Source organism: Ranitomeya imitator, chromosome 2 (genome assembly GCF_032444005.1).
Source record: "Ranitomeya imitator isolate aRanImi1 chromosome 2, aRanImi1.pri, whole genome shotgun sequence".
Taxonomy (NCBI): domain Eukaryota; kingdom Metazoa; phylum Chordata; class Amphibia; order Anura; family Dendrobatidae; genus Ranitomeya; species Ranitomeya imitator.
Window position 1 is genome coordinate 330,418,466 of NC_091283.1, and position 23,599 is coordinate 330,442,064.

Genomic DNA, 23,599 nt, shown 5'->3' on the forward strand with positions numbered 1-23,599 from the left:
CTGGTGTGCCTAAACAGTAGAAACCCCCACAAGTGACCCCATTTTAGAAACTAGACCCCCCAAGGAACTTATCTAGATATGTGGTGACCACTTTGAACCCCCAAGTGCTTCACAGACGTTTACAACGCAGAGCCGTGAAAATAAAAAATCATTTTTCTTTCCTCAAAAATTATGTTTTAGCAAGCATTTTTTTAGATTCACAAGGGTAACAGGAGAAATTGGACCCCAGTAATTGTTGCGCAGTTTGTCCTGAGTATGCTGGTACCCCATATGTGGGGGTAAACCACTGTTTGGGCACACGTCAGGGCTCGGAAGTGAGGGAGCACCATTTGACTTTTTGAATACGAGATTGGCTGGAATCAATGGTGGCGCCATGTTGCGTTTGGAGACCCCTGAAGTGCCTAAACAGTGGTAACCCCTCAATTCTAACTCCAACACTAACCCCCCCACACCCCTAACCCTAATCCCAACTGTAGCCATAACCCTAATCACAACCCTAACCACAACCCTAATTCCAACCCTAACCCTAAGGCTATGTGCCCACGTTGCGGATTCGTGTGAGATATTTCCGCACCATTTTTGAAAAATCCGCGGGTAAAAGGCACTGCGTTTTACCTGCGGATTTTCCGCGGATTTCCAGTGTTTTTTGTGCGGATTTCACCTGCGGATTCCTATTGAGGAACAGGTGTAAAACGCTGCGGAATCCGAACAAAGAATTGACATGCTGCGGAAAATACAACGCAGCGTTTCCGCGCGGTATTTTCCGCACCATGGGCACAGCGGATTTGGTTTTTCATATGTTTACATGGTACTGTAAACCTGATGGAACACTGCTGCGAATCCGCAGCGGCCAATCCGCAGCCAAATCCGCACAGTGTGCACATAGCCTAATTCTAAAGGTATGTGCACACGCTGCGGAAAACGCTGCGGATCCGCAGCAGTTTCCCATGAGTTTACAGTTCAATGTAAACCTACGGGAAACAAAAATCGCTGTACACATGCTGCGGAAAAACTGCACGGAAACGCAGCGGTTTACATTCCGCAGCATGTCACTTCTTTGTGCGGATTCCGCAGCGGTTTTACAACTGCTCCAATAGAAAATCGCAGTTGTAAAACCGCAGTGAAATGCGCAGAAAAAAAACGCGGTAAATCCGCCATAAATCCGCAGCACTGCGGATTTATCAAATCCGCAGCGGAAAAATCCGCAGAGGAACAGAATACGTGTGCACATACCGAAACCCTAACCCTACCCCTAACCCTACCCCTAACCCTAACCCTACACCTACCCCTAACCCTACCCCTAACCCTAACCCTAACCCTACCCCTAACCCTATTCTAACATTAGTGGAAAAAAAAAATTTCTTTATTTTTTTATTGTCCCTACCTATGGGGGTGACAAAGGGGGGGGGGGTCATTTATTATTTTTTTTATTTTGATCACTGAGATATAATCTATCTCAGTGATCAAAATGCACTTTGGAACGAATCTGCCGGCCGGCAGATTCGGCGGGCGCACTACGCATGCGCCCGCCATTTTGGAAGATGGCGGCGCCCAGGGAGAAGACGGACGGGACCCCGGCTGGATCGGTAAGTATGATGGGGTGGGGGGGGACCACGGTGGGGGGGATCGGAGCACGGGGGGGGGAATCGGAGCGCGGGAGGGGTGGAACGGAGCACGGGGGGCGTGGAACGGAGCACGGGGGGGCTGGAATGGAGCACGGGGGGGTGGAACGGAGCACCGGGGGGGGGTGGATCGGAGTGCAGGGGGGGTGATTGGAGCACGGGGGGGTGATTGGAGCACGGGGGGAGCGGACAAGAGCACGGGGGGGGAGCGGAGCACTGGACGGAGGGGAGCCGGAGCAGAGGACCGGCCAGATCGGGGGGCTGGGGGGGCGATCGGTGGGGTGAGGTGGGGGCACACTAGTATTTCCAGCCATGGCCGATGATATTGCAGCATCGGCCATGGCTGGATTGTAATATTTCACCCGTTATAATAGGTGAAATATTACAAATCGCTCTGATTGGCAGTTTCACTTTCAACAGCCAATCAGAGCGATCGTAGCCACGAGGGGGTGAAGCCACCCCCCCTGGGCTAAACTACCACTCCCCCTGTCCCTGCAGATCGGGTGAAATGGGAGTTAACCCTTTCACCCGGCCTGCAGGGACGCAATCTTTCCATGACGCCACATAGGCGTCATGGGTCAGATTGGCACCGACTTTCATGACGCCTACGTGGCGTCATGGGTCGGGAAGGGGTTAAAGATTTTTCTGCATTTTCATGACTATGAAAATTGTACATACACACTGAAGGCATCAAAACTATGAACTAACACATGTGGAATTATATACTTAACAAAAAAGTGTGAAACAACTGAAATTATGTCTTATATTCTAGGTTCTTCAAAGTAGCCACCTTTTGTTTTGATGATTGCTTTGCACACTCTTGACATTCTCTTGATGAGCTTCAAGAGGTAGTGTTGATTCATAGTTTTGATGCCTTCAGTGTGAATGTGCAATTTTCATAGTCATGAAAATACAAAAAATCTTTAACCCCTTAATCTCATGTGACGTTCTATCCCGTCGAGGTGACCTGGGACTTTATTCCCAATGAAGGGATAGAACGTCATATGCTATCGGGGGGAACGCGGCCGATCGCTGCAGGGTGTCAGCTGACTATCGCAGCTGACATCCGGCATTATGTGCCAGGAGCGGTCATGGACCGCTCATGGCACCTTAACCCCCGAAACACCGCAATCAAACATGATCGCAGCATTCCGGGGGCATAGAGAAGCATCGAGCAGGGAGGGGGCTCCCTGCATGCTTCCCTGAGACCCTCGGTACAAGGCGTCTACTCCCTGCAGGCCCCCGTATCCAAAATGGCCACGGGGCTGCTTCCGGGTCCTGCAGGGAGGTGGCTTACAAGCGCCTGCTCAGTGCTGTGCAAAGTGTTAGATCATCGATCTCGCCCTATAGTGTTATGTTGTCCCCCGGGACAACGTTATAAATTTAAAAAATATATATTTAGATGTGTAAAAAAAAAAAAAAAAATTGTTCCCATAAATACATTTCTTTATCTAAATAATAAAAAAATAAAAGTACACATATTTAGTATTGCCATGTCCGTAACGACCCAACCTATAAAACTGTCCCACTAGATAACCCCTTTAGTGAACTCCGTAAAAAAAAAAAAACAACGCTTTATTATCATACTGCCGAACAAAAAGTTGAATGACATGCGATCAAAAAGACGGATATAAATAACCATGGTACCGCTGAAAACGTCATCTTGTCCTGCAAAAAACGAGCCGCCATACAGCATCATCAGCGAAAAAATAAAAAAGTTATAGTCCTGAGAATAAAGCAATGCAAAAATAATTATTTTTTTTTATAAAAATAGATTTTATTGTATAAAAGCGCCAAAACATAAAAATATGATATAAATGAGGTATTGCTGTAATCATACTAACCCCGAGAATAAAACTGCTTTATCAATTTTACCAAACGTGGAACGGTATAAATGCCCCTCCCCAAAAGAAATTCATGAATAGCTGGTTTTTGGTCATTGTGCCTCATAAAAATCAGAATAAAAAGCGATCAAAAAATGTCACGTGCCCGAAAATGATGCCAATAAAAACGTCAACTCGTCCTGCAAAAAACAAGACCTCACATGACTCTGTGGACCAAAATATGGAAAAATTATAGCTCTCAAAATGTGGAGAAGCAAAAACTATTTTTTGCAATAAACAGCGTCTTTTAGTGCGACAGCTGCCAATCATAAAAATCTGCTAAAATACCCGCTATAAAAGTAAATAAAATCCCCCTTCATCACCCCCTTAGTAAGGTAAAAATAATAAAATTTAAAAAAATGTATTTATTTCCATTTTCCCATTCGGGTTAGGGCTAGAGTTAAGGTTAGGTGTTATGACCTGGTGGTCAGGACAACAATGGACCTGGTGGTTAAGAGCACATGGAATGACCTGATAGTTACTGATAATAAAGGACGAGCTCTGGGACGTGGGAACTCTGCTGACCGCAATCCCTAATCCTATCAAACACACTAGAAATAGCCGTGGATTGCTCCTAACGCTCCCTATGCAACTCGGCACAGCCTAAGGAACTAGCTAGCCCTGAAGATAGAAAAATAAAGCCTACCTTGCCTCAGAGAAATTCCCCAAAGGAAAATGCAGCCCCCCACATATAATGACTGTGAGTAAAGATGAAAATACAAACACAGAGATGAAATAGATTTAGCAAAGTGAGGCCCGACTTACTGAACAGACTGAGGATAGGAAATTTTGCTTTGCGGTCAGCACAAAAACCTACAAAAAGACCACGCAGAGGGCGCAAAAAGACCCTCCGCACCGACTCACGGTGCGGAGGCGCTCCCTCTGCGTCCCAGAGCTTCCAGCAAGCAAGACAACAATAAAAATAGCAAGCTGGACAGAAAAATAGCAAACCAAAGAAAATACAAGCAGGAACTTAGCTTCTGCTGGGAAGACAGGTCACAAGAACGATCCAGGAGTGAACTAGACCAATACTGGAACATTGACAGGTGGCATGGAGCAAAGATCTAAGTGAAGTTAAATAGAGCAGCCAGCTAACGAATTAACCTCGTCACCTGTGGAAGGAAACAAAGAAACACCCACCAGAGGAAGTCCATGGACAGAACCAGCCGAAGTACCATTCATGACCACAGGAGGGAGCCCGACAACAGAATTCACAACAGTACCCCCCCCCCCCCGCCCCCTTGAAGAGGGGTCACCGAACCCTCACCAGAGCCCCCAGGGTGACCAGGATGAGCCAAATGAAAGGCACGAACCAGATCGGCAGCATGAACATCAGAGGCACAAACCCAGGAATTATCTTCCTGACCATAACCCTTCCACTTGATCAGGTACTGGAGTTTCCGTTTCGAAATACGAGAATCCAAAATCTTCTCCACCACATACTCCAACTCCCCCTCAACCAACACCGGGGCAGGAGGATCAACGGATGGAACCACAGGCGCCACGTATCTCCGCAATAACGACCTATGGAACACATTATGGATGGCAAAAGAAGCAGGAAGGGCCAAACAAAATGACACAGGATTGATAACCTCAGAAATCTTATACGGACCAATGAAACGAGGCTTAAACTTAGGAGAGGAAACCTTCATAGGAACATAACGAGACGACAACCAAACCAAATCCCCAACACGAAGTCGGGGACCCACACAGCGCCGGCGGTTAGCGAAACGTTGAGCCTTCTCCTGGGACAATGTCAAATTGTCCACCACATGAGTCCAAATCTGCTGCAACTTATCCACCACAGTATCTACACCAGGACAGTCCGAAGACTCAACCTGCCCTGAAGAGAAACGAGGATGGAAACCAGAATTGCAGAAAAACGGCGAAACCAAAGTAGCCGAGCTGGCCCGATTATTAAGGGCGAACTCAGCCAACGGCAAAAAGGACACCCAAAAAAGGACTTTAACAGGGTCCATCTCGATAGTAGAAGGGGAAAAAATGAACCCCAAAAATAAAACCTTCTGAACTCCAAACAGACACTTTGACCCCTTCACAAACAAGGAATTCGCACAAAGGACCTGGAACACCATTCTGACCTGCTTCACATGAGACTCCCAATCATCCGAAAAGACCAAAATATCATCCAAATACACAATCAGGAATTTATCCAGGTACTCTCGGAAGATATCATGCATAAAGGACTGGAATACTGATGGAGCATTGGAAAGACCGAATGGCATAACCAGGTACTCAAAATGGCCCTCGGGCGTATTAAATGCTGTTTTCCATTCATCGCCTTGTTTAATACGCGCAAGATTATACGCCCCTCGAATATCTATCTTGGTGAACCAACTAGCCCCTTTAATACGAGCAAACAAATCAGACAGCAACGGCAAAGGATACTGAAATTTGACTGTAATTTTATTAAGAAGGCGGTAATCAATACAAGGTCTCAAAGAACCATCCTTCTTGGCCACAAAAAAGAACCCTGCTCCTAACGGTGATGACGACGGGCGAATATGGCCTTTCTCCAAGGATTCCTTTATATAACTCCGCATAGCGGCGTGTTCTGGCACAGATAAATTGAACAATCGGCCCTTAGGAAACTTACTACCAGGAATCAAATTAATTGCACAATCGCAATCCCTATGAGGAGGTAGGGTACTGGCTTTGGGCTCATCAAATACATCCCGATAATCCGACAAAAACTCTGGAACCTCAGAAGGAGTGGAAGACGAAATAGACAAAAATGGAACATCACCATGTACCCCCTGGCAACCCCAGCTGGACACAGACCTAGATTTCCAGTCCAATACTGGATTATGAACCTGTAGCCATAGCAACCCCAAAACGACCACATCATGCAGATTATGCAACACCAGAAAGCGGATATCCTCCTGATGTGCAGGAGCCATGCACATGGTCAATTGGGTCCAGTACTGAGGCTTATTCTTGGCCAAAGGCGTAGCATCAATTCCTCTCAATGGAATAGGATACTGCAAGGGCTCCAAGAAAAAACCACAGCGCCTAGCATACTCCAAGTCCATCAAATTCAGGGCAGCGCCTGAATCCACAAATGCCATAACAGAATAGGATGAAAAAGAGCAAATCAGAGTAACGGACAATAGAAATTTAGACTGTACCGTACCAATGGTGGCAGACCTAGCGAACCGCTTAGTGTGCTTAGGACAATCGGAGATAACATGAGTGGAATCACCACAGTAAAAACATTGCCCATTCCGACGTCTGTGTTCCTGCCGTTCAGCTCTGGTCAAAGTCCTATCACATTGCATAGGCTCAGGCCCATGCTCAGATAGTACCGCCAAATGGTGCACAACTTTACGCTCACGCAAGCGTCAATCGATCTGAATGGCCAAAGACATATACTCATTCAGACCAGCAGGCATGGGAAATCCCACCATGACATCTTTAAGGGCTTCAGAGAGACCCTTTCTGAAGATTGCTGCCAGGGCACATTCATTCCACTGAGTGAGCACAGACCACTTTCTAAACTTCTGACAATATATCTCCGCTTCATCCTGACCCTGACACAGAGCCAGCAAGATTTTCTCTGCCTGATCCACTGAATTAGGTTCGTCATAAAGCAATCCAAGCGCCAGGAAAAACGCATCAACATCACGCAATGCCGGATCTCCTGGCGCAATGGAAAATGCCCAGTCTTGAGGGTCACCACGTAACAAAGAAATAATGATCTTTACTTGTTGAACAGGGTCACCTGAGGAGCGAGGTTTCAAGGCAAGAAACAATTGACAATTATTTTTGAAATTCAAGAACTTAGATCTATCACCAAAAAACAAATCAGGTTCTGACATCGGATTCTGAACCACAAAATCTTGAATGTTTTGTACCCTTGTAGTGAGATTATCCATCCAAGAAGACAGACCTTGAATGTCCATGTTTACACCTGTGTCCTGAACCACCCAGATGTAAAGGGGAAAAGAGAGACAAAACACACTGCAAAGAAAAAAAAATGGTCTCAGAACTTCTCTTATCCCTCTATTGAGATGCATTAGTACTTTGGGCCACCTGTACTGTACAGACTAAGGAACTAGCTAGTCCTGAAGATAGAAAAATAAAGCCTACCTTGCCTCAGAGAAATTCCCCAAAGGAAAAGGCAGCCCCCCACATATAATGACTGTGAGTAAAGATGAAAATACAAACACAGAGATTAAATAGATTTAGCAAAGTGAGGCCCGACTTACTGAACAGACTGAGGATAGGAAAGGTTGCTTTGCGGTCAGCACAAAAACCTACAAAAAGACCACGCAGAGGGCGCAAAAAGACCCTCCGCACCGACTCACGGTGCGGAGGCGCTCCCTCTGCGTCCCAGAGCTTCCAGCAAGCAAGACAACAATAAAAATAGCAAGCTGGACAGAAAAATAGCAAACCAAAGAAAATACAAGCAGGAACTTAGCTTCTGCTGGGAAGACAGGTCACAAGAACGATCCAGGAGTGAACTAGACCAATACTGGAACATTGACAGGTAGCATGGAGCAAAAATCTAAGTGGAGTTAAATAGAGCAGCTAGCTAACGAATTAACCTCGTCACCTGTGGAAGGAAACTCAGAAACACCCACCAGAGGAAGTCCATGGACAGAACCAGCCGAAGTACCATTCATGACCACAGGAGGGAGCCCGACAACAGAATTCACAACAGTTAGGGTTGGGGCTAGGGTTAGGGCTACAGTTAGGGTTAGGGCTGGGGCTAAAGTTAGGGTTAGGGTTGGGGCTAAAGTTAGGGTTAGGGCTACAGTTAGAGTTGGGACTAAAGTTAGGGTTGGGGCTAAAGTTAGGGTTGGAGCTATAGTTAGGGTTAGGGCTACAGTTAGGGTTTGGATTACATTTACAGTTGGGATTAGGGTTAGGGAGGTGTCAGGGTTAGGGGTGTGGTTAGGATTGTGGTTGGGATTAGGGTTAGGGGTGTGTTGGAGTCAGGGGTGTGGTTAGGGTTAGGGGTGTGTTGGGGTTAGGGGTGTTGTTGGGGTGAGAGGCGTGGTTGGGATTAGGGGTGTGTTTGGGTTAGGGTTTCAGTTAGAATTGGGGGTTTCCACTGTTTAGGTACATCAGGGCTCTCCAAACGCGACATGATCTCAATTCCAGCCAATTCTGCGTTGAAAAAATAAAACAGTGCTCCTTCCCTTCCGAGCTCTCCCGTGTACCCAAACAGGGGTTTACCCCAACATATGGGGTATCAGCGTACTCAGGACAAATTGGACAACAGCTTTTGGGGTCCAATTTCCCTTGTGTATTGAAACATTTGGGAGTTCAAAGTTCTCACAACACATCTAGATAAGTTCCTTGGGGAGTCTAGTTTCCAATATGGGGTCACTTGTGGGGGTTTCTACTGTTTAGGTACATTAGGGGCTCTGCATGTGCAATGTGACTCCTGCAGACCATTCCATCTAAGTAAATAAACGCAGGTAATATCAAAGAAATGTTACCACTATCATGAAGTACAATATGTCTCGAGAATCATCAGGATCCGTTGAAGCGTTCCAGAGTTATAACCTCATAAAAGGACAGTGGTCAGAATTGTAAAAAAATTGGCCCAGTCATTAACGTGCAATCCACCTTTGGGGCTTAAGGGGTTAAATGAGGTGTGTCGAAAATTTTGGTCTATACTGTGTATATATATACAAAAATAGAACACAGCAGCACATGTGCCTGAATCTAGGCCATGTGAAAACACACATTCAATATAGATTATATTTATCAAAAATATTTTTTTCACAATTTTTTTTTAGTAGAGTAGGACCCATCAGAATGAGGTCACCTTGCCGTGGTTGATGGGCATACATGAATTGGCCAATTTATGCGCTAAGAATCTTCATTTTCATCCATTACTGTAAGTTTTCTGAAAACATTTTGTAAAAAAATATTTGTGAAAAAAATATTTTTGAGAAGTATAATCTATATTGAATGTCTGTGTTTTTACATGGCCTAGATTCATGCACATGTGCTGCTGTGTTCTTTTTTTTGCCTCTATGATGCAGTTATGCAGCGTGCACATGTTCACATTAGGAGTGCTGGTCGTTTTTTTCTATCTATCTATCTATCTATCTATCTATCTATCTATCTATCTATCTATCTATCTATCTATCTATCTATCTATCTATCTATTTATCTATCTATCTATCTATCTAATTTTTTTTTCCTTTGGGGTGTCCAGTTCCAGCTTTTGCTGTCAGGCCTGTAATTTCTATCTACTCCACAGTGTATAGGATAATAGGGCATAATAAAATTGTTGTGGACGTGACTTGACTTACATTATCCAGTGACTCTGTTTTCCATATAGTGACAGATATTTATTGTTGCTAAAACTGTGATTTGTTTTCACGTTTAACCCTTTTTTTTAAAAACAGCTTTGATTAGTGCGATCATACAACATACAAGCCTCTGATGGCTACGGTGATGCACTGTACTACTGTAGTGCCGTGTATCATCACTGCCTGTCAGTGTAATACTAACGGCCCCATATACATGAGATAAGTGTTGGCTGAACGGTCATTTGGCAGACGGCTATCTCTCCCCCATACACACAAATATTCCAGCTTTCCTGTGGTCTGTATGAGAGAGTCACCTCCAGACTCCTCTAGGGGAGGATTATCTACAGGAAGAACAAATGGATTAGCCTCTGAAATTCAGGATACCAGATCCTTCTCTGCCCTGACATCATCTGTAAAAGGCTCCCAAGCACATTACATAGTCGCCCAAACCCCCCAAAATCAGTGCTTTCATGTAACTTTAATGTGTATGGGGGTGTTAAAAGGTAACTTATTGGACGCTGCCTCTGGCCCGGCCTAATAGACCATCATACATTGCAGCCCAGTCACCATTATTAGGCATGTAAGTATCATAGTAACTAGGCCGCCCCATACTATCGAGTACTTGGGGGCGGAGGGGCATTGAGCCGAACTCTGTCACACCTTCTTAGATGCCATGTTTGCTTTTCCCAGCAGCAAGTTGTGAAACTGCCAGGGTTTTTGTTGCAGCTGCTCCTGTGCCGTCCATCTATGTTCTGGAGCCCAAAAGGATTCTTTTTTTTTTTTAACAAATGTTTAACATATTAAACAATAATAAAATGTGTCTTCTTTTTTTTTTTCCTTTTAACAAGAATTCTTGGAGCCAATTTTCTTTTGAAAAATTTTGATATCTGCTTTTTTCTGGAGTTTTCTTGTAATATAGGAAAGTCTAAGGCCAGAAAGAAACCCCATAAAACACTGTACATGGAGACGTTGGGATCAGATAATTTCTGTCCGCGGTGTTTGTGCAAACAAAAAATCTCTTATAAAAGCCTCAAACTTCTGTGTGTGAATCAGACCTGAGATCTAACGTGATAGAAGATTACAGTGCGGGGAAGACGGGAAACCTTCATATAGACGGCCGGTGGTGATGGAGTCAGTGACCGAATCTGGACAAATATGTTTCTAGAGCCATAGTAGAAGATGAAGATGTCGTCCTCATCATGAAGTAGTTATTTCTCCTGTCACGTGTAATGAATATCTCCTGCAGTATTGCTAATGCCGATTCCAGTGTCGGTAAATGAGACGAGAATTAGCATTATGGAAGATGAGTCTATGAGAAACGTATTCAGCTGCCGACTCCGAGGAAGAAACTGCTTGTTGTCTGTGGCCTAAAATATATAGGTTTTATTAGTAGATGTAAAGAAGAAAACTAAGTACTGTAAAATAATAAATATCCTCATATGTTTCCCTTATTATCTCCAGTAATTGTATTATTACACAGGATTTTTATGATGTTGCATCGGCTCCTCTTCTTCTCATTCAGGTCTCTACAATAACGGATCCTCTCAGGGAAGATCTTCTATATAAGAGAATTTTCCCGATTTACCCATTAAGGAAGGATATGGACAGAGACAAGATGGCGGAGAGGATATTACACCTCACCCTAGAGATCCTCTTCCGGCTTACTGGAGAGGTGAGAGATTCTGATGACGTCACATTACATCATTCTTATCTATTGGAATAACAGATGGACAGAACTGGAGAGGTGAGGACTCTGGAAATGTCTGTAGTGAGATTTATTAATGTGTCTCTCCCTAACCAGGATTACATAGTAGTGAAAACGACCTCTAGTGAGCGCTTTCAGGACCCTGTGTCTGAGGAATGGGAAAGACCCCTAAGCCCAATCATGGGGCCTCCACCTCACCCCCTGATACATGAGGACATCAATGACCAGATGATCTTAGAACTTAACTACAAGATGATTGAGCTGCTGACTGGAGAGGTGACACTGCTGGGAATGCTGGGACATTATTCAGTTAGAAGGGATCGTTTGAATGACGGTATCATTGTATGTGTCAGGTTCCTATAAGGTATGAAGATGTCTCTGTCTATTTCTCCATGGAGGAGTGGGAGTATTTAGAAGGACATAATGATAATCCGTACAAGGATGTCATGATGGAGGATCCCCAGCCCCTCACATCACCAGGTAATAGACAGGGCAAAATACACCCGACCTATAATTATCTGTATGTAAAGAATGAATTCAGTCCCTGTATGTATTTCCTCCAGATCTATCCAGTAAGAGGACAACACCAGAGAGATGTCCCCGTCCTCTTCTTCCACAGGACTGTAAACAAGAAGATCCCAATGTTCCTCAGGATCATCAGGTAGATGGAGAGATGGTGTCATGAGATCTCCCTTAGGCCGGTTTCACACGTCTGTTTATTTCCGGTACCGGAAAAACCGGTACCGGAGATATCAGTTTTCGTGTGCGTAATACTTGCCGCATATGTGTGGCAACCATGTGCCGCCTCAGAACCATCCAGACGGCTGCCGGGGAAAAAGTGCTACGCTAAGCGCTGTTCCCTTGTGGCGAGTGCTGAAGACTGCTCTCATTGTTCTCCCCTGCTCTGCCGGCGATCGGTGTGAGCAGAAGAGAATGATGAGTTATGTTAAAGTCAGAACGATGACAGCAGGTGGAGGCTTTTGGGACTCTAAAGGCCCCTTCACATTAAGCGACGCTGCAGCGATAACGACAACGATCCGGATCGCTGCAGCGTCGCTGTTTGGTCGCTGGAGGGCTGTCACTCAGACCGCTCTCCAGCGACCAACGATTCCGGTAACCAGGGTAAACATCGGGTAACTAAGCGCAGGGCCGCGCTTAGTAACCCGATGTTTACCCTGGTTACCATGCTAAAAGTAAAAAAAAACAAACACTACATACTTACCTACAGCCGTCTGTGCTCCAGCGGTGCGCTCTGATTCTCTGCTCTCCTCCTGTACTGTCTGTGAGCCGGAAAGCAGAGCGGTGACGTCACCGCTCTGCTTTCCGGCTCACAGCCAGTACAGGAGGAGAGCAGAGCACAGCGCTGGAGGACAGACAGCGGTAGGTAAGTATGTAGTGTTTGTTTTTTTTTACTTTTAGCATGGTAACCAGGGTAAACATCGGGTTACTAAGCGCGGCCCTGCGCTTAGTTACCCGATGTTTACCCTGGTTACCAGTGAAGACATCGCTGGATCGGTGTCACACACGCCGATCCAGCGATGTCAGCGGGAGATCCAGCGACGAAATAAAGTTCTGGACTTTATTCAGCGACCAACGATCTCCCAGCAGGGGCCTGATCGTTGGTCGCTGTCACACATAACGATTTCATTAACGATATCGTTGCTACGTCACAAATAGCAACGATATCGTTAACAATATCGTTATGTGTGAAGGTACCTTAACTCCCATCATCCGACACTTGCTGCCACTAATAACAGTGACAGTAGGAGCAGATGATCAGGGTATTCCTCAGCCGCCACTTGCGATATAATGAAATAAATGAATTAAAAGCCCAGTGTGGGTTCCTCCTATTTTCTTGAACCAACCAGACAATTCTCACAGCTGCAGCCCCTCAGCTGTCAGCTTCATCAAGGTTGGGTATCAAGAATAGAGGGTGTGAAGATCTGAGGTTGTGGGTTGTAAAAATCACCTTGGCAGGTTAACGATGCAACTATTTTTTTTATTCCATACATCCATGGTTGTACCACAGATCCATGTAGATGGCCAACATACAATGTCCTCAGTCCACAAGTTCCCAATCTGAGATCGGTAGTTCCACTGGCTCCATACCAGGCGATGCCCACTGTCTCCCAACTGTTGGTTGGCCCACAGATTTTGTATCTCCAGCTGGTATAGTGTGCAGTCACAGCCTATGTTCCTTCAAACGATGGCTATCTGTAGATCATGGATACCCCTCCAGTCAAAAATCTCCAAAGCGCCATAGATCATCCATCCATTCCAGCTTGGATCCTCTTCCATCAAAATCCCTCCAACAACTGCCTGATTCAACCCTATTTCTTTTTCTCCTGCCCCCTTAAACATTTTCCTTTATCTCACAGAACAAGGCATATTCCATCAGCTGGGACTGTATGTGAGGACCTCCTATGGTGATGGCTCCCCTGAGTCTACTATCCCCAACCACACAATGGGCCTAGGTTTGGGAGTACAATGGGAGTGAGACCTTGATACAAATGAGATTGATAGAATCTGGCCTAAGGCCATGTGCACACGTTCAGGATTTTTTGCGTTTTTTCGCGTTTTTTCGCTATAAAGACGTGATAAAAACGCGAAAAAAACACTTACATATGCCTCCTAATAATTACAGTGTATTCCGCATTTCTAGTGCAAATGTTGCTTTTTTTTCCGCTAAAAAATCGCATTGCGGAAAAAAAAGCAACATGTTCATTAAAAATGCGGAATTGCGGGGATTCCGCACACCTAGGAATGCATTGATCTGCTTACTTTCCGCATGGGGCTGTGCACACCATGTGGGAAGTAAGCAGATTATGTGCGGTTGGTACCCAGGGTGGAGGAGAGGAGACTCTCCTCCACGGACTGGGCACCATATAATTAGTAAAAAAAAAAAAGAATTAAAATAAAAAATAGTCATATACTCACCCTCTGATGGCCCCGGTGTCTTCCCGCCTCTCTGCGCTGCATGCTGCCGCTTCTGTTCCTATAGATGGTCTGTGTGAAGGACCTACGATGACGTCGCGGTCCTGTGATTGGTTGCGTGACCGCGACGTCATCGAAGGTCCTGCACACACACACCATCTATAGGAATGGACGCCGCTGAGGAGAGGGTGAGTATAACCATTTTTATTATTTTTTTTATTATTTTTAAACATTCTATTTTTTACTATAGATGCGGCATAGGCAGCATCTATAGTAATAAGTTGGTCACACTTGTCAAACACTATGTTTGACAAGTGTGACCAACCTGTCAGTCAGTTTTCCAAACGATGCTACAGATTGCTTGGAAAACTTTAGCATTCTGTAAGCTAATTACGCTTGCAAAATGCTAAGAAAAACGTGAAAAAAACGCAAAAAAAAAAATGCGGATTTCTTGCAGAAAATTGCCAGTTTTCTTCAGGAAATTTCTGCAAGAAATCCGGACGTGTGCACATACCCTAAAGGTACCGTTACACTAAACAATTTACCAACGATCACGACCAGCGATACGACCCGGCCGTGATCGTTGGTAAGTCGTTGTGTGGTCGCTGGAGAGCTGTCACACAGACAGCTCTCCAGCGACCAACGATGCCGAAGTCCCCGGGTAACCAGGGTAAACATCGGGTTACTAAGCGCAGGGCCGCGCTTAGTAACCCGATGTTTACCCTGGTTACCATTGTAAATGTAAAAAAAAAAAACACTACATACTTACATTCCGGTGTCTGTCACGTCCCCCGTCGTCACCTTCCCGCACTGATTGTCAGCGCCGGCCGTAAAGCACAGCACAGAGGTGAAGTCACCGCTGTGCTTTACGGCCGGCGCTCACAGGCAGTGCGGGAAGCTGACGGCGGGGGACGTGACAGACACCGGAATGTGAGTATGTTGTGTTTTTTTTTTTTTACTTTTACAATGGTAACCAGGGTAAATATCGGGTTACCAAGCGCGGCCCTGCGCTTAGTAACCCGATGTTTACCCTGGTTGCAAGTGAACACATCGCTGGATCGGCGTCACACACGCCGATCCAGCGATGACAGCGGGTGATCCAGCGACGAAATAAAGTTCTGGACTTCTAGCTCCGACCAGCGATGTCACAGCAGGATCCTGATCGCTGCTGCGTGTCAAACAGAACGAGATCGCTATCCAGGACGCTGCAACGTCACGGATCGCTATCGTTCTCGTTCAAAAGATGCTCAGTGTGAAGGTACCTTTAGGTTTATATAAACTCTAGCCTGCTTGTCTTCCTCTGCTGACTCTGGTTTCCATATAGCAATAGATATTTCTTGTTGCTAAACTGTGATTTTTTTTTTTCACATTTAACCCTTTTTTTAAACCCCTCTGATTAGTGCGATCATACAACATACAAGCCTCTGATGGCTACGGTGATGCACTGTACTACTATAGTGACGTGTATCATCACTGCCTGTCAGTGTAATACTAATGGCCCCATACACATGAGATAAGTGTTGGCTGAACGGTCATTTGGCAGACGACTGTCTCTCCCGACTCCCCCATACACACAAATATTCCAGCTTTCCTGTGGTCTCTATGAGAGAGTCGCCCCCAGACTCCTCTAGAGGAGGATTATCTACAGGTAGAACAAATGGATTAGCCTCTGAAATTCAGGATGCCAGATCCTTCTCTGCCCTGACATCATCTGTAGGAGGCCCCCAAATACATTATATAGTCGCCCAAACCCCATGAAATCAGTGCTTTCATGTAACTTTACTCTAATGTGTATGGGGGAGTTAAAAGGTAACTTATTGAACGCTGCCTCTGGCTCGGTCTAGTAGACCTTCGGACATTGCAGGCTCAGACACCATTATTAGGCCTGTAAGTATTGTAGTAACTAGGTCGCCCCATACTATCGAGTACTTTGGGGTTGAGGGGCATTCAGCCGGACTCACACCTTCTTAAGGTACCGTTACACTAAACGACTTACCAACGATCACGACCAGCGATACGACCTGGCCGTGATCGTTGGTAAGTCGTTGTGTGGTCGCTGGGGAGCTGTCACACAGACAGCTCTCTCCAGCGACCAATGACTTTGGCATCGTTGAAACTGTCTTCAACGATGCCGACGTCCCCGGGTAACCAGGGTAAACATCGGGTTACTAAGTGCAGGGCCGCGCTTAGTAACCCGATATTTACCCTGGTTACCATTGTAAATGTAAAAAAAAAAAAAGTATATACTCACATTCCGATGTCTGTCACGTCTCCCGCCGTCAGCTTCCCGCACTGACTGTGTCAGTGCTGGCTGTAAAGCAGAGCACAGCGGTGACGTCACCGCTGTGCTCTGCTTTACGGCCGGCGCTGACAGTCAGTGCGGGAAGCTGACGGCGGGGGACGTGACAGACACCGGAATGTGAGTATGTTGTGTTTTTTTTTTTTTACTTTTACAATGGTAACCAGGGTAAATATCGGGTTACCAAGCGCGGCCCTGCGCTTAGTAACCCGATGTTTACCCTGGTTGCAAGTGAACACATCGCTGGATCGGCGTCACACACGCCGATCCAGCGATGACAGCGGGTGATCCAGCGACGAAATAAAGTTCTGGACTTCTAGCTCCGACCAGCGATGTCACAGCAGGATCCTGATCGCTGCTGCGTGTCAAACAGAACGAGATCGCTATCCAGGACGCTGCAACGTCACGGATCGCTATCGTTCTCGTTCAAAAGATGCTCAGTGTGAAGGTACCTTTAGGTTTATATAAACTCTAGCCTGCTTGTCTTCCTCTGCTGACTCTGGTTTCCATATAGCAATAGATATTTCTTGTTGCTAAACTGTGATTTTTTTTTTTCACATTTAACCCTTTTTTTAAACCCCTCTGATTAGTGCGATCATACAACATACAAGCCTCTGATGGCTACGGTGATGCACTGTACTACTATAGTGACGTGTATCATCACTGCCTGTCAGTGTAATACTAATGGCCCCATACACATGAGATAAGTGTTGGCTGAACGGTCATTTGGCAGACGACTGTCTCTCCCGACTCCCCCATACACACAAATATTCCAGCTTTCCTGTGGTCTCTATGAGAGAGTCGCCCCCAGACTCCTCTAGAGGAGGATTATCTACAGGTAGAACAAATGGATTAGCCTCTGAAATTCAGGATGCCAGATCCTTCTCTGCCCTGACATCATCTGTAGGAGGCCCCCAAATACATTATATAGTCGCCCAAACCCCATGAAATCAGTGCTTTCATGTAACTTTACTCTAATGTGTATGGGGGAGTTAAAAGGTAACTTATTGAACGCTGCCTCTGGCTCGGTCTAGTAGACCTTCGGACATTGCAGGCTCAGACACCATTATTAGGCCTGTAAGTATTGTAGTAAGTAGGTCGCCCCATACTATCGAGTACTTTGGGGTTGAGGGGCATTCAGCCGGACTCACACCTTCTTAAGGTACCGTTACACTAAACGACTTACCAACGATCACGACCAGCGATACGACCTGGCCGTGATCGTTGGTAAGTCGTTGTGTGGTCGCTGGGGAGCTGTCACACAGACAGCTCTCTCCAGCGACCAATGACTTTGGCATCGTTGAAACTGTCTTCAACGATGCCGACGTCCCCGGGTAACCAGGGTAAACATCGGGTTACTAAGTGCAGGGCCGCGCTTAGTAACCCGATATTTACCCTGGTTACCATTGTAAATGTAAAAAAAAAAAAAAGTATATACTCACATTCCGATGTCTGTCACGTCTCCCGCCGTCAGCTTCCCGCACTGACTGTGTCAGCGCTGGCCGTAAAGCAGAGCACAGCGGTGACGTCACCGCTGTGCTCTGCTTTACGGCCGGCGCTGACAGTCAGTGCAGGGAAGCTGACGGCGGGGGAGGTGACAGACATCGGAATGTGAGTATGTACTTTTTTTTTTTTTTTAACATTTCAATGGTAACCAGGGTAAATATTGGGTTACTAAGCGCGGCCCTGCGCTTAGTAATCCGATATTTACCCTGGTTACAAGTGAACACATCGCTGGATCGGCGTCACACACGCCGATCCAGCGATGACAGCGTGTGATCAGCAACCAAAAAAAGGTCCTGATCATTCCCAGCGACCAACGATCTCCCAGCAGGGGCCTGATCATTGGTCGCTGTCACACATAACGATATCGTTAGCGGGATCGTTGCTACGTCACAAAAAGCATGACGTTGCAACGATATCGTTAACGAAATCATTATGTGTGAAGGTACCTTTAGATGCCATGTTTGCTTTTCATAGCAGCAAGTGGATAAACTGCCAGGGTTTTTGTTGCAGCCGCTCCTGTGCCGTCCATCTATGTTCTGGAGCCCAAAAGGGTTCTTTTTAAACAAATGTTTAACATGTTTAAAAATAATAAAATGTGTCTTCTGCTTTTTTTTTTTAGTTTTTTTTCTTTTAACAAGAATTCTTGGATCCAATTTTTTTTTAAAACATTTTAATATCTGCTTTTTTCTGGAGTTTTCTTGTAATATAGGAAAGCCTAAGGCCAAAAAGAAGCCCCATAAAACACTGTACATGGAAACGTTGGGATCAGATAATTTCTGTCCGCGGTGTTTGTGCAAACAAAAAATCTCTTATAAAAACCTCAAACTTCTGTGTGTGAATCAGACCTGAGATCTAACGTGATAGAAAATTACAGTGCGGGGAAGACGGGAAACCTTCATATAGACGGCCGGTGGTGATGGAGTCAGTGACCGAATCTGGACAAATATGTTTCTAGAGCCATAGTAGAAGATGAAGATGTCGTCCTCATCATGAAGTAGTTGTTTCTCCTGTCACGTGTAATGAATATCTCCTGCAGTATTGCTAATGCCGATTCCAGTGTCGGTAACTGAGACGAGAAATAACGTTATGGAAGATGAGTCTATGAGAAACGTATTCAGCTGCCGACTCCGAGGAAAAAACTGCTTGTTGTCTGTGACATAAAATATATAGGATTTATTAGTAGATGTAAAGAAGAAAACTAAATACTGTAAAATAATAAATCTCCTCATGTGTTGCCCTTATTATCTTCAGTAATTGTATTATTACACAGGATTTTTATGATGTTACATCGGCTCATCTTCTCATTCAGGTCTCAACAATATCGGATCCTCTCAGGGAAGATCTTCTATATAAGAGAATTTTCCTGAATAACCCATTAAGGATAGATATGGACCGAGACAAGATGGCGGAGAGGATATTACACCTCACCCTAGAGATCCTCTTCCGGCTTACTGGAGAGGTGAGAGATAATGATGACGTCACATTACATCATTCTTATCTATGGGAATAACAGATGGACAGAACTGGAGAGGTGAGGACTCTGGAAATGTCTGTAGTGAGACTTATTAATGTGTCTCTCCATAACCAGGATTACATACTAGTGAAAACGACCTCTAGTGAGCGGTGTCAGGACCCTGTGTCTGAGGGATGGGGAAGACCCCTGAGCCCAATCATGGGGCATCCACCTCCTCCCCTGATACATGAGGACATCAATGACCAGAAGATCCTAGAACTCACCTACAAGATGATTGAGCTGCTGACTGGAGAGGTGACACTACTGGGAATGCTGGGAAATTATTCAGTAAGAAGAGATCAGGGTATGACGGTATCATTGTGTGTGTCAGGTTCCTATAAAATGTCAGGATGTCGCTGTCTATTTCTCCATGGAGGAGTGGGAGTATTTAGAAGGACACAAAGATCTGTACAAGGACGTCATGATGGAGGTTCCCCAGCCCCTCACATCACCAGGTAATAGACAGGGCAAAATACACACGGCCTATAATTATCTGTATGTAAAGAGAATTCAGTCCCTGTGTGTGTTTCCTCCAGATCTATCCAGTAAGATGACAACACCAGAGAGATGTCCCCATCCTCTTCTTTCACAGGACTGTAAACAAGAAGATCCCAATGTTCCTCGGGATCATCAGGTAGATGGAGAGATGGTGTCATGAGATCTCCCTTAGGCCGGTTTCACACGTCCGTTTATTTCTGGTACCGGAAAACCGGTACCGGAGATATCAGTGTCCGTGTGTGTAATACTTTCGGCACATGTGTGGCAACCGTGTGCTGTGTCAGTACCACACAGATGGCCCCCGGGGAAGAAGCACTACTGTAAGCGCTGTTCCCCGATGGAAGGTGCTGAAGATGGCTTTCATCGTTCTCCCCTGCTCTGCCGGCGATCGGAGTGAGCAGAAGAGAATGATGAGTTATATTAAAGTCAGAACGATGACAGCAGGTGGGGGCTTTTGGGACTCTTACTCCCATTATCCGACCCTTGCTGCCGCTAATAACAGTGACAGCAGGAGCGGATGATCGGGGTATTTCTCAGCTGCCACTTGCGATATAATGAAATAAATTAATTAAAATCCCGGTGTGGGTTCCCTCCTATTTTCTTGAACCAACCAGGCAAATCTCACAGCTGCAGCCCCTCAGCTGTCAGCTTCATCAAGGTTGGTTATCAAGAATAGAGGGTGTGAAGATCTGAGGTTGTGGGCTATAAAACTCATCTACGCAGGTTATCGATGCAACTGATTTTTTATTCAATATATCCATGATTGTACAACAAATCCATGTAGATGGCCAACATACAATGTCCTCAGTCCACAAGTTCCCAGTCTGAGATTGGCAGTTCCACTGGCTCCATACCAGGCGATGCCCACTGTCTCGCAACTTTTGGTTGGCCCACAGATTTTGTATCTCCAGCTGGTATAGTGTGCAGTCACAGCCTATCTTGCTCCAGACGATGGATATCCTGACCGTAGCACATGGATTCACCTCCAGCCAAAAATCTCCAAAGCTCCATAGATCATCCATCCATTCCAACTTGGATCCTCTTCCATCGAAATCCCTCTAACAACTGCCTGATTCAACCCTATGTCTTTTTCTCCTGCCCCCTTAAATATTTTCCTTTATCTCACAGAACAAGGCATATTCCATCAGCTGGAGCTGTATGTGAGACCTCCCGTGGTGATGGCTCCCCTGAGTCTACTATCCCCAGCCACACAATGGGCCTAGGTTTGGGAGTACAATGGGAGTGAGACCTTGATACATATGAGATTGATAGAGTCTGTCCTTAGGTTTCCATAAACTAGCCTGCTCGTCTTCTTCTGCTGACTGCCACTGAATAGAAACATTGATTCCTGAGCATGAACTGATGAGCAAGAAAATCACTAATAAAACATCAAGCAAATTAACTATTAAAGTACAATAATATTGATGTAACCGGTGCTCTGGGCTGGAAAAAGTCTTTATGTCTTAAGGTACCGTCACACTGGATGATATCGCTAGCGATCTGTGACGTTGCAGCGTCCTGGCTAGCGATATCGTCCAGTGTGACAGGCAGCAGCGATCAGGCCCCTGCTGTGATGTCGCTGGTCGGGGCAGAAAGTCCAGCGGCCCTGCGCTTAGTAACCCGATGTTTACCCTGGTTACCGGCATCGTTGGTCGCTGGAGAGCTGTCTGTGTGACAGCTCTCCAGCGACCAAACAGCGACGCTGCAGCGATCCGGATCATTGTCGGTATCGCTGCAGCGTCGCTTAGTGTGACGGTACCTTTAGAGCGGTGGATTCTGCTCTACGTCCATTTGTACTATAGTCTTCAGTAAGCGGCCATATCCTCACACTGGGGTCCCCATGCTGTGTTTATTTTTTAAATATTTTAATAAATAATTTTAAAAAAATGGCATGGGGTCCCCCGCATTATTGGCAACCTGCCTCATGCTGGTAAGGGGCCATTGCTTTTGTCCGTCCTTCAGCCTTAAAACAGTAGCCCACAGCTGCCCGGAAAAGGTGCATTTATTAGATTCTGGTGCTTTGCCCGGGTCTTCCCACTTGCCCTGTAGCGGTGGCAATTGGGGTTAATATTTGTGGGGTTGATGTCACCTTTGTATTGTCATGTGACATCAAACCCATGGCTTAGTAATGGAGAAGTGTCTATAAGACATCTATCCATTACTAATCCTATAGTCGTACAGTATGTAAATAAAGATACAGCCAGAATAAAGTCCTTTAATTGACAAAATGACACAGATGCCATTATTAATCTCAATTAAACCATACTTCCTGCATTGTCCAATTCCACCGAAGCCCTTGATCTGTAATAAAAGTAAAATAAAGAAAAACAACAATATACCATAGCTGTCCATCGTTCTGTCCCACGCTGTCATCCATGTCTGGGGTCTAAATAGTTTTCAACCTGGACGGTGCCAAGATGAAAACCACTGGTGGATGAGCTGCTGCGAGCACATCCTCAGTGATTAGCGGTGAAATCATCACTGGCATTTTCCCACGTCCTGAGGTCACCGCAGTTCAGCCCGGCCTCGATGATGTCACCGCTGGTAAATGATGCTGCGCTCTCATCAGCTCATTCACCAGTGGTTCTCAGCCTGGATGGTCGCATCTTGGCACCGTCCAGGTTGAAAACTAATTATCCCCCAGACATGGATTACGGCGTGGGACAGAATGACAGACAGGTATGGTATATTGTTGTTTTATTATTTTATTTATATTACATTAGATCGAGGGCTTCGGTGGAATTAGTCGAGGTCATAAGTATGGTTTCATTGATAATATTAAAGGAGTCTGTGACTTTATTCTGGCTGTGTCTTTATTTACCATATAACTATAGGATTAGCAATGGAGAGATATCTTATAGACACCTCTCCATTACTAAGCTGTGGGCATGATGTCACCTGACAGTACAAAGATGAAATCAACCCCACAAATATTAACCCCTCTTGCCACTGCTACAGGGCAAGTGGGAAGAGTCGGGCAAAGCACCAGAATGTAGGCATCTAATAGATGTGCCTTATCTGGGCAGCTGCAGGCTGCTGTTTTTAGGCTGGGGGGTCAATATCCATGGCCCCTTACCAGCCTGAGAATACCAGCCCCCAGCTGTGAGCTTTAGCAAGGCTGGTTGTTAACCCCTATCTGACCTCGGACGGGATAGTACGTCCGAGGTCAGATCCCCTGCTTTGATGCAGGGCTCCGCGGTGAGCCCGCATCAAAGCCGGGACATGTCAGCTGTTTTGAACAGCTCACATGTGCCCGCAATAGGTGCGGGCAGAATCGCGATCTGCCCGCACCTATTAACTAGTTAAATGCCGCTGTCAAACGCAGACAGCGGCATTTAACTACCGCATC

At 45.7% G+C, this 23,599-nt stretch overlaps 1 protein-coding gene across 1 annotated transcript in view; it reads left to right on the forward strand.

Annotated features, from left to right (window-relative positions):
• LOC138666492 (zinc finger protein 300-like) overlaps nucleotides 1-23,599 on the forward strand; it is a 74,277-nt gene that overhangs the window by 36,246 nt on the left and 14,432 nt on the right. Inside the window, exons 3-10 of the mRNA XM_069754709.1 lie at nucleotides 11,318-11,467; nucleotides 11,597-11,776; nucleotides 11,854-11,980; nucleotides 12,064-12,161; nucleotides 19,549-19,698; nucleotides 19,828-20,007; nucleotides 20,084-20,207; nucleotides 20,289-20,386. Coding sequence (XP_069610810.1) covers nucleotides 11,318-11,467; nucleotides 11,597-11,776; nucleotides 11,854-11,980; nucleotides 12,064-12,161; nucleotides 19,549-19,698; nucleotides 19,828-20,007; nucleotides 20,084-20,207; nucleotides 20,289-20,386 — 1,107 coding nt within the window. The remainder of the gene's footprint in view (nucleotides 1-11,317; nucleotides 11,468-11,596; nucleotides 11,777-11,853; nucleotides 11,981-12,063; nucleotides 12,162-19,548; nucleotides 19,699-19,827; nucleotides 20,008-20,083; nucleotides 20,208-20,288; nucleotides 20,387-23,599) is intronic.